At 43.0% G+C, this 17,958-nt stretch overlaps 1 protein-coding gene across 3 annotated transcripts in view; it reads right to left on the bottom strand.

The window, feature by feature from the left end:
* Positions 1 to 17,958, bottom strand: part of LOC110840059 (uncharacterized) — a 44,808-nt gene that overhangs the window by 19,780 nt on the left and 7,070 nt on the right. For all 3 annotated transcript variants that reach the window (XM_087355786.1, XM_087355785.1, XM_087355784.1), the window contains 3 exons: positions 17,182 to 17,393; positions 15,783 to 15,918; positions 12,382 to 12,518 (listed from right to left, as the gene is read on the bottom strand). In XM_087355786.1, coding sequence (XP_087211912.1) covers positions 12,382 to 12,518; positions 15,783 to 15,918; positions 17,182 to 17,393 — 485 coding nt within the window. The remainder of the gene's footprint in view (positions 1 to 12,381; positions 12,519 to 15,782; positions 15,919 to 17,181; positions 17,394 to 17,958) is intronic.

Genomic DNA, 17,958 nt, shown 5'->3' with positions numbered 1-17,958 from the left:
GTCTTGAGACGAGTGACTTCTCAAGACTTTTGACGAGTGACTTATCAATACTTGGGACGAGTGACTTCTCAAGACTTGGGACAAGAACTTCTCAAGATTTGGGACAAGAACTTCTCAAGACTTGGGACAAGTGACTTCTCAAGACTTGGGACGAGTGACTTCTCAAGACTTGGGACAAGTGTCTTCTCAAGACTTGGGACAAGAACTTCTCAAGACTTGGGAGAAGTGACTTCTCAAGACTTGGGACAAGAACTTCTCAAGACTTGGGACAATTGACTTTTCAAGACTTGGGACAAGAACTTCTCAAGACTTGGGACGAGTGGCTTCTCAAGACTTTTGATAAGAACTTCTCAAGACTTGGGACATAAGCTTCTCAAGACTTGGGACAAGTGACTTTTCATGACTTGCGACAAGAACTTCTCAAGACGTGGGACAAGAACTTCTCAAGACTTGGGACAAGTGACTTCTCAAGACTTGGGACAAGAACTTCTCAAAACTTGGGACGAGTGACTTCTCAAGAATTGGGACAATTGACTTCTCAAGACTTGGGACAAGAACGTCTCAAGACTTGGGACAAGTGACTCCTCAAGACTTGGGACAAGAACTTCTGAAGACTTGGGACGAGTGACTTCTCAATACTTGGGACGAGTGACCTCTCAAGACTTGAGACGAGTGACTTCTCAAGACTTGGGACAAGAACTTCTCAAGACTTGGGAAAAGTGATTTCTCAAGACTTGGGACAAGAACTTCTCAAGACTTGGGACGTGTGACTTCTCAAGACTTGGGGCGATTGACTTCTCAAGACTTGGGACAATAACTTCTCAAGACTTGGGACAAGTGACGTCTCAAGACTTTGGACAAGAACTTCTCAAGACTTGGGACAAGAACTTCTCAAGACTTGGGACGAGTGACTTCTCAAGACTTGAAACGAGTGACTTCTCAAGACTTGGGACGAGTGACTTCTCAAGACTTGGGACGAGTGACTTCTCAAGACTTGGGACGTGTGACTTCTCAAGACTTGGGACAAGAACTTCTCAAGACTTGGGACAAGTGACTTCTCAAGACTTGGGACGAGTGACTTCTCAAGACTTTGGACATGTGACTTCTCAAGACTTGGGACAAGTGACTTCTCAAGCCGTGGGACAAGAACTTCTCAAGACTTGGGACGAGTGACCTCTCAAGACTTGGGACGAGTGACTTCTCAAGACTTGGGACAAGAACTTCTCAAGACTTGGGACAAGAACTTCTCAAGACTTGGGACAAGTGACTTCTCAAGACTAGGGTCAAGAACTTCTCAAGACTTGGGACGAGTGACTACTGAAGTCTTGGGACAAGTGACTTGTCAAGACTTGTGACAAGAACTTCTCAAGACTTGGGACAAGTGACTTCTCAAGACTTGGAACAAGAACTTCTCAAGACTTGAGACAATAGATTTCTCAAGACTTCGGACAAGAACTTCTCAAGACTTGGGACACGCACTTCTCAAGACATGGGACACGCACTTCTCAAGACTTGGGACAAGTGACTTCTCAAGACTTGGGACAAGTGACTTCTCAATACCTGGGTCAAGTGACTTCTCAAGACTTGGGACAACTGACTTCTCAAGACTTGAGACAAGTGACTTCTCAAGACTTGGGACAAGTGACTTTTCAAGACTTGTGACAAATGACTTCTCAAGACTTGGGATAAGTGACTTCTCAAGACTTGGGGCAAGTGACTTCTCAAGACTTGGGACAAATGACTTCTGACGACTTGAGACAAGTGACTTCTCAAGACTTGGGACGAGTGACTTCTCAAGACTTTTGATAAGAACTTCTCAAGACTTGGGACAAAAACTTCTCAAGACTTGGGACAAGTGACTTTTCATGACTTGGGACAAGAACTTCTCAAGACGTGAGACAAGAACTTCTCAAGACTTGGGACAAGTGACTTCTCAAGACTTGGGACAAGAACTTCTCAAAACTTGGGACGAGTGACTTCTCAAGACTTGGGACAAGTGACTTCTCAAGACTTGGGACAAGAACTTCTCAAGACTTGGGAAAAGTGACTTCTCAAGACTTGGGACAAGAACTTCTCAAGACTTGGGAAAAGTGATTTCTCAAGACTTGGGACAAGAACTTCTCAAGACTTGGGACGAGTGACTTCTCAAGACTTGGGGCGATTGACTTCTCAAGACTTGGGACAATAACTTCTCAAGACTTGGGACAAGTGACGTCTCAAAACTTTGGACAAGAACTTCTCAAGACTTGGGACAAGAACTTCTCAAGACTTGGGACGAGTGACTTCTCAAGACTTGAGACGAGTGACTTCTCAAGACTTGGGACGAGTGACTTCTCAAGACTTGGGACGAGTGACTTCTCAAGACTTGGGACGTGTGACTTCTCAAGACTTGGGACAAGAACTTCTCAAGACTTGGGACAAGTGACTTCTCAAGACTTGGGACGAGTGACTTCTCAAGACTTTGGACATGTGACTTCTCAAGACTTGGGACAAGTGACTTCTCAAGCCGTGGGACAAGAACTTCTCAAGACTTGGGACGAGTGACCTCTCAAGACTTGGGACGAGTGACTTCTCAAGACTTGGGACAAGAACTTCTCAAGACTTGGGACAAGAACTTCTCAAGACTTGGGACAAGTGACTTCTCAAGACTAGGGTCAAGAACTTCTCAAGACTTGGGACGAGTGACTTCTGAAGTCTTGGGACAAGTGACTTGTCAAGACTTGTGACAAGAACTTCTCAAGACTTGGGACAAGTGACTTCTCAAGACTTGGAACAAGAACTTCTCAAGACTTGAGACAATAGATTTCTCAAGACTTCGGACAAGAACTTCTCAAGACTTGGGACACGCACTTCTCAAGACATGGGACACGCACTTCTCAAGACTTGGGACAAGTGACTTCTCAAGACTTGGGACAAGTGACTTCTCAATACCTGGGTCAAGTGACTTCTCAAGACTTGGGACAACTGACTTCTCAAGACTTGAGACAAGTGACTTCTCAAGACTTGGGACAAGTGACTTTTCAAGACTTGTGACAAATGACTTCTCAAGACTTGGGATAAGTGACTTCTCAAGACTTGGGGCAAGTGACTTCTCAAGACTTGGGACAAATGACTTCTGACGACTTGAGACAAGTGACTTCTCAAGACTTGGGACGAGTGACTTCTCAAGACTTTTGATAAGAACTTCTCAAGACTTGGGACAAAAACTTCTCAAGACTTGGGACAAGTGACTTTTCATGACTTGGGACAAGAACTTCTCAAGACGTGAGACAAGAACTTCTCAAGACTTGGGACAAGTGACTTCTCAAGACTTGGGACAAGAACTTCTCAAAACTTGGGACGAGTGACTTCTCAAGACTTGGGACAAGTGACTTCTCAAGACTTGGGACAAGAACTTCTCAAGACTTGGGACAAGTGACTTCTCAAGACTTGGGACAAGAACTTCTCAAGTCTTGGGACGAGTGACTTCTCAATACTTGGGACGAGTGACCTCTCAAGACTTGGGACGAGTGACTTTTCAAGACTTGAGACAAGAACTTCTCAAGACTTGGGACAAGAACTTCTCAAGACTTGGGACAAGAACTTCTCAAGACTTGGGAAAAGTGACTTCTCAAGACGTGTTACAAGAACTTCTCAAGACTTGGGACGAGTGACTTCTCAAGACTTGGGACGATTGACTTCTCAAGACTTGGGACAAGGAATTCTCAAGACTTGGGACAAGTGACGTCTCAAGACTTGGGACAAGAACTTCTCAAGACTTGGGACAAGAACTTCTCAAGACTTGGGACAAGTGACTTCTCAAGGCTTGGGACAAGAACTTCTCAAGACTTGGGACGAGTGACTTCTCAAGACTTGAGACGAGTGACTTCTCAAGACTTGGGACGAGTGACTTCTCAAGACTTGGGACGAGTGGCTTCTCAAGACTTGGGACGAGTGACTTCTCAAGATTTGGGACAAGAACTTCTCAAGACTTGGGACAAGTGACTTCTCAAGACTTGGGACGAGTGACTTCTCAAGACTTGGGACATGTGACTTCTCAAGACTTGGGACAAGTGACTTCTCAAGCCGTGGGACAAGAACTTCTCAAGACTTGGGACGAGTGACCTCTCAAGACTTGGGACGAGTGACTTCTCAAGACTTGGGACAAGAACTTCTCAAGTCTTGGGACAAGAACTTCTCAAGACTTGGGACAAGTGACGTCTCAAGACTTGGGACAAGAACTTCTCAAGACTTGGGACAAGTGACTTGTCAGGGCTTGGGACGAGTGACTTCTCAAGACTTGAGACGAGGGACTTCTCAAGACTTGGGACGAGTGACTTCTCAAGACTTGGTACGAGTGACTTCTCAAGACTTGGGACGAGTGACTTCACAAGACATGGGACAGGAACTTCTCAAGACTTCGGACAAGTGACTTCTCAAGACTTGGGACGAGTGACTTCTCAAGACTTGGGACAAGTGACTTCTCAAGACTTGGGAGAAGAACTTCTCAAGACTTGGGACAAGTGACTTTTCAAGACTTGGGACAACAACTTCTGAAGATTTGGGACGAGTGACTTCTCAAGACTTGGGACGAGTGACCGCTGAAGGCTTGGGACGAGTGACATCTCAAGACTTGGGACAAGAACTTCTCAAGACTTGGGACAAGAACTTCTCAAGACTTGGGAAAATTGACGTCTCATGACTTGGGACAAGAACTTCTCAAGACTTGGGACGAGTGACTTCTCAAGATTTGGGACGAGTAACTTCTCAAGACTTGGGACAAGTGACTTCTCAAGACTTGGGACAAGTGACTTCTCAAGACTTGGGACAAGAACTTCTCAAGAATTGGGACAACAACTTCTCAAGACTTGGGACAAGTGACTTCTCAAGTCTTGGGTCAAGAACTTCTCAAGACTTGGGAAAATTGACTTCTCATGACTTGGGACAAGAACTTCTCAAGACTTGGGACGAGTGACTTCTCAAGATTTGGGACGAATAACTTCTCAAGACTTGGGACAAGTGACTTCTCAATACTTGGGACAAGTGACTTCTCAAGACTTGGGACAAGATCTTCTCAAGACTTGGGACAAGAACTTCTCAAGACTTGGGACAATTGACTTCTCAAGACTTGGGACAAGAACTTCTCAAGACTTGGGACGAGTGACTTCTCAAGTCTTGAGACGAGTGACTTCTCAAGACTTTTGACGAGTGACTTATCAATACTTGGGACGAGTGACTTCTCAAGACTTGGGACAAGAACTTCTCAAGACTTGGGACAAGAACTTCTCAAGACTTGGGACGAGTAACTTCTCAAGTCTTGAGACGAGAGACTTCTCAAGTCTTGGGTCAAGAACTTCTCAAGACTTAGGAAAATTGACTTCTCATGACTTGGGACAAGAACTTCTCAAGACTTGGGACGAGTGACTTCTCAAGATTTGGGACGAATAACTTCTCAAGACTTGGGACAAGTGACTTCTCAATACTTGGGACAAGTGACTTCTCAAGACTTGGGACAAGATCTTCTCAAGACTTGGGACAAGAACTTCTCAAGACTTGGGACAATTGACTTCTCAAGACTTGGGACAAGAACTTCTCAAGACTTGGGACGAGTGACTTCTCAAGTCTTGAGACGAGTGACTTCTCAAGACTTTTGACGAGTGACTTATCAATACTTGGGACGAGTGACTTCTCAAGACTTGGGACAAGAACTTCTCAAGACTTGGGACAAGAACTTCTCAAGACTTGGGACGAGTAACTTCTCAAGTCTTGAGACGAGAGACTTCTCAAGACTTTTGACGAGTGACTTATCAATACTTGGGACGAGTGACTTCTCAAGACTTGGGACAAGAACTTCTCAAGACTTGGGACAAGAACTTCTCAAGACTTGGGACAAGTGACTTCTCAAGACTTGGGACAAGAACTTCTCAAGACTTGGGACGAGTGACTTCTCAAGACTTGGGTCGAGTGACCTCTCAAGACTTGGGACGAGTGACTTCTCAAGACTTTTGATAAGAACATCTCAAGACGTGAGACAAGAACTTCTCAAGACTTGGGACAAGTGACTTCTCAAGACTTGGGACAAGAACTTCTCAAAACTTGGGACGAGTGACTTCTCAAGACTTGGGACAAGTGACTTCTCAAGACTTGGGACAAGAACTTCTCAAGACTTGGGACAAGTGACTTCTCAAGACTTGAAACAAGAACTTCTGAAGACTTGGGACGAGTGACTTCTCAATACTTGGGACGAGTGACCTCTCAAGACTTGGGACGAGTGACTTCTCAAGACTTGAGTCAAGAACTTCTCAAGACTTGGGACAAGAACTTCTCAAGACTTGGGACAAGAACTTCTCAAAACTTGGGAAAAGTGACTTCTCAAGACTTGGGACAAGAACTTCTCAAGACTTGGGACGACTGACTTCTCAAGACTTGGGACGATTGACTTCTCAAGACTTGGGACAAGAACTTCTCAAGACTTGGGACAAGTGACGTCTCAAGACTTGGGACAAGAACTTCTCAAGACTTGGGACAGGAACTTCTCAAGACTTGGGACAAGTGACTTCTCAAGGCTTGGGTCAAGAACTTCTCAAGACTTGGGACGAGTGACTTCTCAAGACTTGAGACTAGGTACTTCTCAAGACTTGGGACGAGTGACTTCTCAAGACTTGGGACGAGTGACTTCTTAAGACTTGGGACATGTGACTTCTCAAGACTTGGGACAAGTGACTTCTCAAGCCGTGGGACAAGAACTTCTCAAGACTTGGGACGAGTGACCTCTCAAGACTTGGGACGAGTGACTTCTCAAGACTTGGGACAAGAACTTCTCAAGTCTTGGGACAAGAACTTCTCAAGACTTGGGACAAGTGACTTCTCAAGACTAGGGTCAAGAACTTCTCAATACTTGGGACGAGTGACTTCTGAAGTCTTGGGACAAGTGACTTCTCAAGACTTGGGACAAGAACTTCTCAAGACTTGGGACAAGTGACTTCTCAAGACTTGGGACAAGAACTTCTCAAGACTTGGGACGAGTGACTTCTCAAGACTTGGGACAAGTGACTTCTCAAGACTTGGGACAAGAACTTCTCAAGACTTGGGACAAGTGACTTCTCAAGTCTTGGGACAAGAACTTCTGAAGACTTGGGACGAGTGACTTCTCAATACTTGGGACGAGTGACCTCTCAAGACTTGGGACGAGTGACTTCTCAAGACTTGAGACAAGAACTTCTCAAGACTTGGGACAAGAACTTCTCAAGACTTGGGACAAGAACTTCTCAAGACTTGGGAAAAGTGACTTCTCAAGACTTGGGACAAGAACTTCTCAAGTCTTGAGACGAGGGACTTCTCAAGACTTGGGACGAGTGACTTCTCAAGACTTGGGACGAGTGACTTCTCAAGACTTGGGACGAGTGACTTCTCAAGACTTGGGACAAGAACTTCTCAAGACTTGGGACAAGTGACTTCTCAAGACTTGGGACGAGTGACTTCTCAAGACTTGGGACATGTGTCTTCTCAAGACTTGGGACAAATGACTTCTCAAGCCGTGGGACAAGAACGTCTCAAGACTTGGGACGAGTGACCTCTCAAGACTTCGGACGAGTGACTTCTCAAGACTTGGGACAAGAACTTCTCAAGTCTTGGGACAAGAACTTCTCAAGACTTGGGACAAGTGACTTCTCAAGTCTAGGGTCAAGAACTTCTCAATACTTGGGACGAGTGACTTCTGAAGTCTTGGGACAAGTGACTTCTCAAGACTTGTGACAAGAACTTCTCAAGACTTGGGACAAGTGACTTCTCAAGACTTGGAACAAGAACTTCTCAAGACTTGTGACAATAGACTTCTCAAGACTTCGGACAAGAACTTCTCAAGACTTGGGACAAGAACTTCTCAAGACTTGGGACAAGTGACTTCTCAAGACTTGGGACAAGAACTTCTCAAGATTTTTTGACAAGAACTTCTCAAGACTTGGGACAAGTGACTTCTCAAGACTTGGGACAAGTGACTTCTCAATACCTGGGTCAAGTGACTTCTCAAGACTTGGGACAAGTGACTTCTCAAGACTTGAGACAAGTGACTTCTCAAGACTTGGGACAAGCGACTTTTCAAGACTTGTGACAAATGACTTCTCAAGACTTGGGACAAGTGACTTCTCAAGACTTGGGGCAAGTGACTTCTCAAGACTTGGGACAAATGACTTCTCACGACTTGGGAAAAGTGACTTCTCAAGACTTGGGACAAGTGACTTCTCAAGACTTGGGACAAGTGACTTCTCAAGACTTGGAACACGCACTTCTCAAGACTTGGGACAAGTGACTTCTGAAGTCATGGGACACTAACTTCTCAAGACTTGGAACAAGTGATTTCTCAAGACTTGGGACACGCATTTCTCAAGACTTGGGACAAGTGACTTCTGAAGACTTGGGACAAGTGACTTCTCAAGACTTGGGACTAGTGACTTCTCAAGACTTGTGACAAATGACTTCTCAAGACTTGGTACAAGTGACTTCTCAAAACTTGGGACTAGTGAGATCTCAAGTCTTGGGACACGCATTTCCCCAAGACTTGGGACAAGTGATTTCTCAAGACTTGGGACAAGTTACTTCTCAAGACTTTGGACAAGAACTTCTCAAGACTTGGGAAAAGTGATTTCTAAAGACTTGGGACAAGTGACTTCTCAAGACTTGGGACAAGTGACTTCTCAAGACTTGATACAAGTGACTACTCAAGACTTGGGAAACGTGACTTCTCAAGACTTTGGGACACGTGACTTCTCAAGACTTGGTACATGTGTCTTCTGAAGACTTGGGACATGTGACTTCTCAAGACTTGGGACATGTGACTTCTCAAGACTTGGGACAAGTGACATCTCAAAACTTGGGACACGAACTTCTCAGGACTTGGGACAAGTGACTTCTCAAGACTTGGAATACGCACTTCTCAAGACTTGGGACAATTGACTTCTCAAGACTTGGGACACGCACTTCTCAAGTCTTGGGACAAGTGACTTCTCAAGACTTGGGACAAGTGACTTCTCAAGACTTGGGACAAGTGACTTCTCAAGACTTGGGAAACGTGACTTCTCAAGACTTTGGGACACGTGACTTCTCAAGACTTGGTACAAGTGACTTCTGAAGACTTGGGACAAGTGACTTCTCAAGACTTGGGACATGTGACTTCTCAAGACTTGGGACAAGTGACTTCTCAAAACTTGTTACACGAACTTCTCAAGACTTGGGACAAGTGACTTCTCAAGACTTGGGACACGCACTTCTCAAGTCTTGGGACAAGTGACTTTTCAAGCCTTGGGACAAGTGACTTCTCAAGACTTGGTACAAGTGACTTCTCAAGACTTGTGACACGCACTTCTCAAGACTTGGGACAAGTGACTTCTCAAGTCTTGGGACAAGTGACTTCTCAAACTTGGGACATGTGACTTTCAGACAATTTCCAGCAATTTGTAATTTTTTGAAAATTTTGAATAAATTCAACATATTTTTTCTAAACACACTCCAATACATGCCTGCTAAACTCGGTGAATGTCTAACCTTGTCTCTGCCGGACTTGGCCTCTATCTCGCCCGGTTGCTGCCTGCCTCTGTGTCTGCACCAACCGTCCTCTGCAGGATTCGGACTCTGCCTTACGCGTTGTCTGCCACACCAGTGTTCTTAGAGGAGGCACGTAAGAGCCCTTCATGCAGAGACCGGTCCGTGCAGAGACCGAGTTAGGCACACACTGCATCCTTCAGAGACACTGTACGTCAGAAACTGTCCGACACAGACCGGTCCTACAAGGCATCAGGTGGTGGAAATTTTTGAAAAGTTTCAAAAATTTTAAAAAATCGAAGAATGCCTGAAAATGTTCAAAAAGCGCACAAACCCAAAAAAATTGAAAAATTTCAATTTCAAAATTTTCAAGTAATTTTGGTTTTGTGCGTTTTTCAGACAATTTCCAGCATTTTTTATTTTTCGAAAATTTTGAAAAAATTCAATATTTTCTTCTAAACACCGGGATGGTCACCAATCGTTCGAGATATAGGCCGAGTCCGGCAGAGACAGGATGACGCATTCACCGAGGCTGGCATGCAACTCTTGGGGAGAGTTTTGAAGAATAGTTGAAAATTTTTAAAATTTTAGAAATATCAATAAAATCTGGAGATTTTCTGAAAAGCGCACAAAACAATTTTTTTTAAATATTTGAAAAAAATTTATGTGGAATTTCTTAAAGAAAATGTGCGCTTTTTGGGAAATTTCCAGCTTTTTTCCCAACCAGTCCCTTCCAGAATCGGTCTCTGTCGAACACATTCTGTGCAATACCGTGTATCTGACGGACCCCGCCACTGCAACACTGCTATAAATTCTCTCTGTATGATACGAACTCTGCCGGTCCCTACTTGCAAAGCCCGAGCCCTCCAGTGACCGTGTGGCAGAAACCGAGTCCAGCTTAGATCGTATGAGGATGACACTAAGTGCGGCAGAGGCTGGGTGAGGTAGAGACCGAGACATGCAGAGACCAGGTGTGGTTTATCTGGGTCCCGTAGAGTTCGGTTCTGCTAGACATCGGTTAGGAAAATTATGAAATTTTTTCAAATTTTTCAAAAATAAAAAATTGTTAGAAACTGTCTGAATTGCGCTCAAAACAAAATAAAATCGAAAAATTTTGAAGTTGATATTTTTCAATTTTTTTAGTTTTTTGTGCTTTTTGGACAATTTACAGCATTTTTTAATTTTTCGAAAATTTTGAATTTTTTTCAAAAGTTTCCCTAACCGATATCTAGCAGAACCGAACTCTGCGAGACCCGGCTCTACCACACCTGGTCTCTACCTCACCCGGTCTTTGCCGGATTCAGTCTTATCGTTACACGATCTACACCGAACTCGGTTTCTGCCTCATACGGTCTCTGACGGGCTCGGTCTTTACAAGGAGGGCCCGACAGAGTTCGTGTCACAGAGAGAATACCTAGCAGAAACACTTCAAATTTTTCAAAAAATCAAAAGTTGCTGGAAACTGTCTGAACGGCGCACAAAACCAAATGGGGAGAATTTTGAAAATAAAATGAAATTTTTCAAAATTTTCAAAAAATCATAAAATGCTGCAAATTGTCCAAAACGGGCACAAAACCAAAAACTGTTGAAAATTTTCAACTTGTAAAAATTTCCATTATTTTCCTAAATTTCTGGTTTTATGCGCATTTTAGACAATTTCCAGAATTTTTTGATTTTTCGAAAATTTTTAAACAATTTTCAAAATTGCCCCATACGATCATCAGCAGAACACGTCTCTGGTTGTCTCTGTCCTGCCACAACCGGTCTATGCTAGACCCACAATCGGCCACATCCGGAGTATGCAAACATCGGTCTCTGCATCACCCGCACTTTGTCGGTCGCAGTCTGCATCACAACGACTCTGTCGGACTCGATGTCTGCCTCACCCGGTCTCTGCTGTACTAGTTCATCACAGAGAAGATCCCTCAGGGACACGGTAATACAGAGATCATATCGTGCAGAGACGGTTCCTTCAGAGAGAGGATGCGTGAGACACCGTGTCCAGCAAGTGTTCCGGGACAGAGCCTAGCAGGTTACGGTAGGAAAAGCACGTTCAGGCAGGGGACGGATGGGGAGAAATTTGAAAAATATTTGATATTTTTTAAAATTTTCAAAAAATCAAAAATCGCTGCAAATTGTCCAAAATGGGTACAAAACTGATAATTTTCAACTTGAAGAAAATGTCCATAATTTTCAAACAATTTTGGTTTTGTGCGCTTTTTAGACAATTTCCGGTATTTTTTTATTTTTCGAAAATTTTGAAAAATTTGAAGTTTTTTTCAAAATTATCCGGGTGTGGGAGAGGACGGGTATCGGCGAGGCCGTGTCATGGCGAGGCCGGGTCTCGGCGAGCCCGGTTCTTTGCACGGAGTTGTTCCGGTGGAGACCGAGTGCGGAGAATTTTGAAGAAAGTTTTCAAAATTTTCAAAATTTTCTAAAAATCAAAAATGTTGGCAAATGTTCAAAAAGCGCATAAAACTAAAAAATTAAAAATTGGAACTTCAATTTTTTTTTAAAAAAAATCAATATTTTACTTATTTTCGTTTCTGGGATGATATCAATAAGGCTAGGCAGGGAATGTGGCTCAGGTGGGGTGAACAAGGCGTTTGATGTGCTGAGCTGGGCATGTAGCTGGGTATTGAGCTGAACTTGACTGGGCATGGTGACAGCTGGGCATTGGGCTGGACCGGGCTAGGATAATATGGGGCTGGGGGTGTACTGGGCGAGGCAACTTGGTTCATTCAGAGAATGAAAATAGTACTGAACATAAGAAAGTTCTCTGATATTGGTTATAAGAAGGCCTACAACTGTCCATGAGACTCTGCAATGGTCCTTAAACTACTGCCTAACTTTCCTGTGACTTACCTGTTTGTCATTCATGTACCAAGTAATATTTGTTACTGGGTTTGAAGGAGGTGATGTACAGTTAGCTTCCACCATATCACCCTCCATGTATAATCCTCTCAGTCCCCTGATGTTTGGCTCGCCTGTAAGTCCGGTAGCTGAAATTTGAGAAAAGTTGGATTACCTGGGGTGCAGTGACATTGCTGCTCCAGGGGCAGGCAGTTAAGGGGTCTGTGGCTCAACCCAAATATTATGAAGCAAGTAATAGGAAATATCGTAACACATCAATGAAAAATTATTCATTCCCTTGTTAACAAAAACAGAAATGTTTCCTGTGATATGTATTTGCAATACATCTTAACAATATTATCAACTTTGTATATATACAAGAACATAAGCTCATGTATCTAAAATGCATTTCTAATTGTCGGACACCCATGTGTATTTGAATTGTCCACTTTAAGGGTTGGGTTTGCTTACTAACAATATCCTAAAAGCTACCAAATCTTGAATGTTTAAAATTATCTCCAAGCAGTCATTCTTTCTTTTTGTCCCACAAAATTTCAAAATATGAAAGAAATATCCAAAGAAACTCTAAAAACACTTCAGCTTATTTCCTCACTCCAAATACGAACCACAGTACCTCAGGGTTATTACTTCATCAAGATATTCCTAAAAAAAGATAAAATTATTAGTACTATTCCTCCGGGGGCTTCCCCGGTTTCTCCGTGGCATCCCAACAATTACTCCACTCACACACAGAAGAAGGCAATGGCAAACCACTTCTGATCATCTCTGCCAAGAATGTATATATGTATGAGCAGGTCCCTGTCAACCTGAAGAGGTTGGAAGGATCCTGTTCATAATATATGGACCTGTCGTCAGACAGAACACTACAAAAAAAATAAAAATACTATAACAGTATCAGTACTGTTTACATTTGTGTGTTCCACTTATTCCAGCTTAGTGTCTGACAGTCTTCAGAAATTCAGCGTGGTACAATACAATTAGAAGAGGACCTCTAAAAATACAAGCTAATATCCCGTATTACTTGAATCTTCTTCGTCGTACTGCCTCATGACTGAGACGTCGTGACCTCGTATTGCAGGGCCCGACGAATCTCCTGCCGCCATTCTTCCCTGTCCAGTGCTTTTGTAGTGGCGTCTCGGAGCGAATTTCCAGTGAGCACGCTCACTTGATCTATCCATCTCCCTGGGCATCTTCCTCTTGGCCTCTTACCCTGGACTTTGCCTTCCACGACCAGTTCTTCTAGGCCACTTTCTCTTCGCATAATGTGCCCCAAAAAAGCGCAGGATTCGGTCATAGATCTTGGAAGACCAGTGATGCTCTATTCTGAGCTCATTCAATATCGAGATGTTAGTTCGACGGGCAGTCCAGGGTATTGATAGTAATCTTCTCCAACACCACATTCTAAAGGCGTCTATGGGATCGCGGTCTTTTTATGCAGTCCACGACTCATCTCCATAATTAAATATTGAAAAGATCAAAGAGTCGACCAAGCGTTTTTTGGAGTTAATCATGATGCCTTTGTCTCTCCAGATCTTTGCCAGTTTGACCATGGATGTTTTGGCTATTATGATCCGCCTTTTAATTTCATCGGTGGAGCCACCTTTGTGAGCCCAAATATAAGAATTTCGAGACCACTTCGCAACCTGCGATGTGGCCTATTTCAGGTCTATTATTGTTTTGACGGTCTACAATCATGATTTTTGTTTTCCGTCTATTTAGGCGTAATCCTACGAGGTGCGATCAGAAAGTTTCAAGACTGTGTCAATAGAGGGCTAACCGGATGTAGTACGAGCTTCTGCCGCTAAGCGGTTGGGCCTATATTCATAGTGAATCAGTGTGCCAGCCGGCATCATCGAATTAGCATTTGTTTCTTAGTTACGGGCGTTTTGGTAGTGCATTACACCGACCCTCCTGCGATTTCGGAATGGCGGATTTTCATGAACAAATCAAATTTTGCCAAAGACTCGCCAAAACGGCTACGGAAACCTATGAAATACTAAAGCAAGCATTTGGGGAGTCCGCAATGGGTCGTGCACAAACTTTTGTGTGGCATTCACGTTTTAAAAATGGCCGAACCTCTGTCGATGTTGACGAGCGTTCTGGACGACCATCTTCGAGCACAACGCCCGAAAATGTTACGAAGATTCGGCAGGCCATTCACGAAGATCGACGTCGTACCATCAACGACTTGTGCGACATTGTTGGGATAGGCTATGGGACCTGTCAGCTGATTCTAAAGGAAGAACTCCACATGCGACGCATCGCAGCCAAGTTTGTGCCAAGGCTCCTGTCTGAGGACCAGAAGCAGAATCGACTTCTCGTTTGTCAGGAGCTCAAAGATCTTGCAAGAACCGACCCCAACTTCCTTTCTAAGGTTTCCTCTTCCCAAAGATGAAAATTCAGCTAAAGGGAAGGAGATTTGAGACGATAGAAGAGATTCAGGCAGAATCGCAGATGGTGCTTGACAGGCTGACAAAGAATGATTTACAGGGATGCTTCCAGGCTTGGCAGCGGCGCTGGGATCGTTGTGTTCACTCCCAGGGGAACTACTTCGAGGGTGATGGATGAATTTAATACCTGAGATAAGTGTACGGGTTTTTATAGGCGCAGTCTTGAAACTTTCTGATCGCACCTCGTACGTCATGACACTCGCTCTCCACCCTCTCCATCAATTCCACCAGATTCTCCATGGATATTGCTAACAACGTAGTGTCATCAGCGTATAGCAGATTGTTTATTTTGCTACCACCAATTAAAACGCCATTATCCCATCCATCCAGGATGATCCTCATAACATATTCACCGTATTTGTTAAACAACAACGGGGACAGGATACATCCCTGACGAACGCCGGCTTTGACTCAGAATGTTTTCGAGATCTTATCCTGTATTTTTACTACGGCCGCATTTGAATCTTATCAGTTTCGACAGGTGAGGAGAGAGACCCATGTACTCGTAAGCAAATATTCGCCAGAGATGGCTCCACTTCACGCAATCGAAGGCCTTTTCATAGTCCAAAAAGCACTGATAAACCGGAGTATTAAATTCCCTGGCCTTCTCGACTATTTGCCTTACATTTAAAAGTTGTTCTCTTATGCCTTTGCCTTTAACAAATCAGGTATCTGATGGTCTAAAAAGGTTTTTAAACAATTATGTAAGATCTGGAGCATGACTCCACTGGCGTGCGATATTAACGCTATTAAACTATAGTTCTCACACTTCCTCTTCGATCCTTTTTTATATATTGGAACAAAGATGGATTTTGTCCAATCTTCAGGTCATTTTCCTGTAATCCATATATTTTGGCATATTTTTAGGTTGATATCTATTCCTTTTAGCGATTTTGAAATGGCCACATTGATCACAAATTTTTCCAGGACAATATTACTTACCAATGACTGTCAGGGCTCCATGACTGGATACAGTGTAGAAAAAAGGTGCCTCTGTTGAAATTTCACACAAGTACATTCCAGAGCTGACCATCTGCACAGACTGAAGCAGGACCTCGTGGACATCTGAATGCGACAACTGCAACAAATTGTTATAAAAGATAAGATAGGCAGCGATGTTTGGGACAGAAACTGATTAATGATATCTGCATGCTTCTATTATTACTACTCAGCTTAAGGTGGTGTTAAGTTTTGACCAATATGGTCAAAATCACTTGGTAACTTTCCTGTAGGTACAGAACTCGTCTTTGTCGTAACAGCAACAGTTAACTACAGTTTTCATTGCTTTTGTCAGTCCCTCCAGAATAACAATTTTTATAGAACCATAATTGCTTCATTCCACAGACTCATGCTTCTCACAGTTAATAATCATGTCATTTTTTGTCCAAAAGTGTACGATCAATGCTGTTGATAAAGCATCATTAACCAGACTGAAAAGTTAATATTTCATCATTAAATAATATAATTGTTGTTTTCAAAATGAATGTATGAAAGGGTATGTGTTAAAATTATTACAGACTTGCATTAATAAGTTAATTTACTTGTTTATTTGTTTAATTAGCCGGGATAGCTCGGTCAGTATAGTGACTAGCTACGGGCTGGACGACCGGGGTTCGATCCCCGACGGGGGCAGAGGATTTTTCCTCTAGCCTCTGCGTCCAGACCGGCTCTGGGGCCCACCCAGCCTCCTCTACAATGGGTACCGGGGTCCTTTCCCGGGGGTAAAGCCGGCCGGGGCGTGATGCTGACCACTCACCCCCATCTAGTGCCGAGGTCAAGGAAGAGAGGAGCTATACCTCCACTCACCCCAAACGCCTACATGGCATATAGTGGGACAAACTTTACTTTTTATTTGTTTAATTAGTACCCTCTAGAAAATGAGACAGAAAAGAATTTTATGTTTAAAAAATAAAAGTATGAACATACTTTCCATATGAATGTCTTGATTTTTTTAAATGAATTAAGAAGTAAAACTGTTTCAAAGTACGCTGGACAACACAGCATATAAATTACGTAAAAAAGTCACCCTTAACAGTTTAGCAATCCAACCTCATAGTTAATGTGATGGATGAAATCACTCAGTTTTGTAGTTTCACGTTTAAAAGAAACAATATTATTTGGTATTTGTTTTAAAATTTAATCTCGGCAGGAAACAGAACATTTTTGTCTTGTCATTTTATCATCCAAACACTGGTATAAATAAAGAAAGGTGTAGCTACTTTTATACAATTTTAGACTGTCAGTGAATTACTGTCATACCATAAAAGTGTAATGAAACTTATTATTCAGAGAAAAATAATGGAGAATAGGAATTAAAATCAGTCAGAAATAGAATACTTACATTAACAGTAACTCCAGGCAGGGGAAAAGCCTGTGCAGGTGGAGTTTCCCCAGGAAGGTAGCGATAGAACTCTGATCCATCTTTGTACCACTTGACGGAATACAAAATAGCTGGAGGATGGAGCTCAAAATTGCATTTGAGTAAAACGTCTCTGTTTATTACTTCCTGTGCTGGGACATGCACTCCTACCAGTTCTATAAACTGACTTGGACCTGAAAGAAGAAAGAATGGAAATAACTAACACTAAGGAGCAGAATTTTTCTTGAGAAGCTGATTTTCTCTCAGCTAGAAAATAAATTCCCTGCACTGTATTAAACGTGAAGGTTCATCACCATGCCCAAGAGACCCCACTAGCAGTCCCTATTCTAAAATTCTGCATTTATAATATCAGACTGACTGTACAAAATACAGGAGAATAACACGACAGGGGTACTAAATGTATACTTTCATTATTATACACATTTCACAAAACGTGTACTAAAAGAACCTCGAAAGGAGGCACATATAAAGAAAAAGTACTGAAGAGAAACAAACCAGCAGCAGTTATACACTGACAGGGCCCATTATTCACGAGGCAATCTGTTCAGAAAAGAGCCGATTGATCAAATTGTCGACTTCAGTGCATATACGTCAAGTATTTAATACAATACAAAATATCGCTGGCGACGGCACGTTACAAAGTCGCGAACACACTTTTTCCTTCTATCATCTCCCTGGAAGCTTATTATATTTTATTTTGCGTTATTTTTCTAGTTTTTTCCTTCATTGTTTTTGCCC

This window comes from Zootermopsis nevadensis, unplaced genomic scaffold (genome assembly GCF_977971745.1).
Source record: "Zootermopsis nevadensis isolate Lab colony 2312 unplaced genomic scaffold, Znev_1.0 Znev_ptg000025l, whole genome shotgun sequence".
Classification (NCBI taxonomy): domain Eukaryota; kingdom Metazoa; phylum Arthropoda; class Insecta; order Blattodea; family Termopsidae; genus Zootermopsis; species Zootermopsis nevadensis.
The sequence above is the reverse complement of the archived record's forward strand: the minus strand, read 5'-3'. Positions and strand labels throughout refer to the sequence as shown.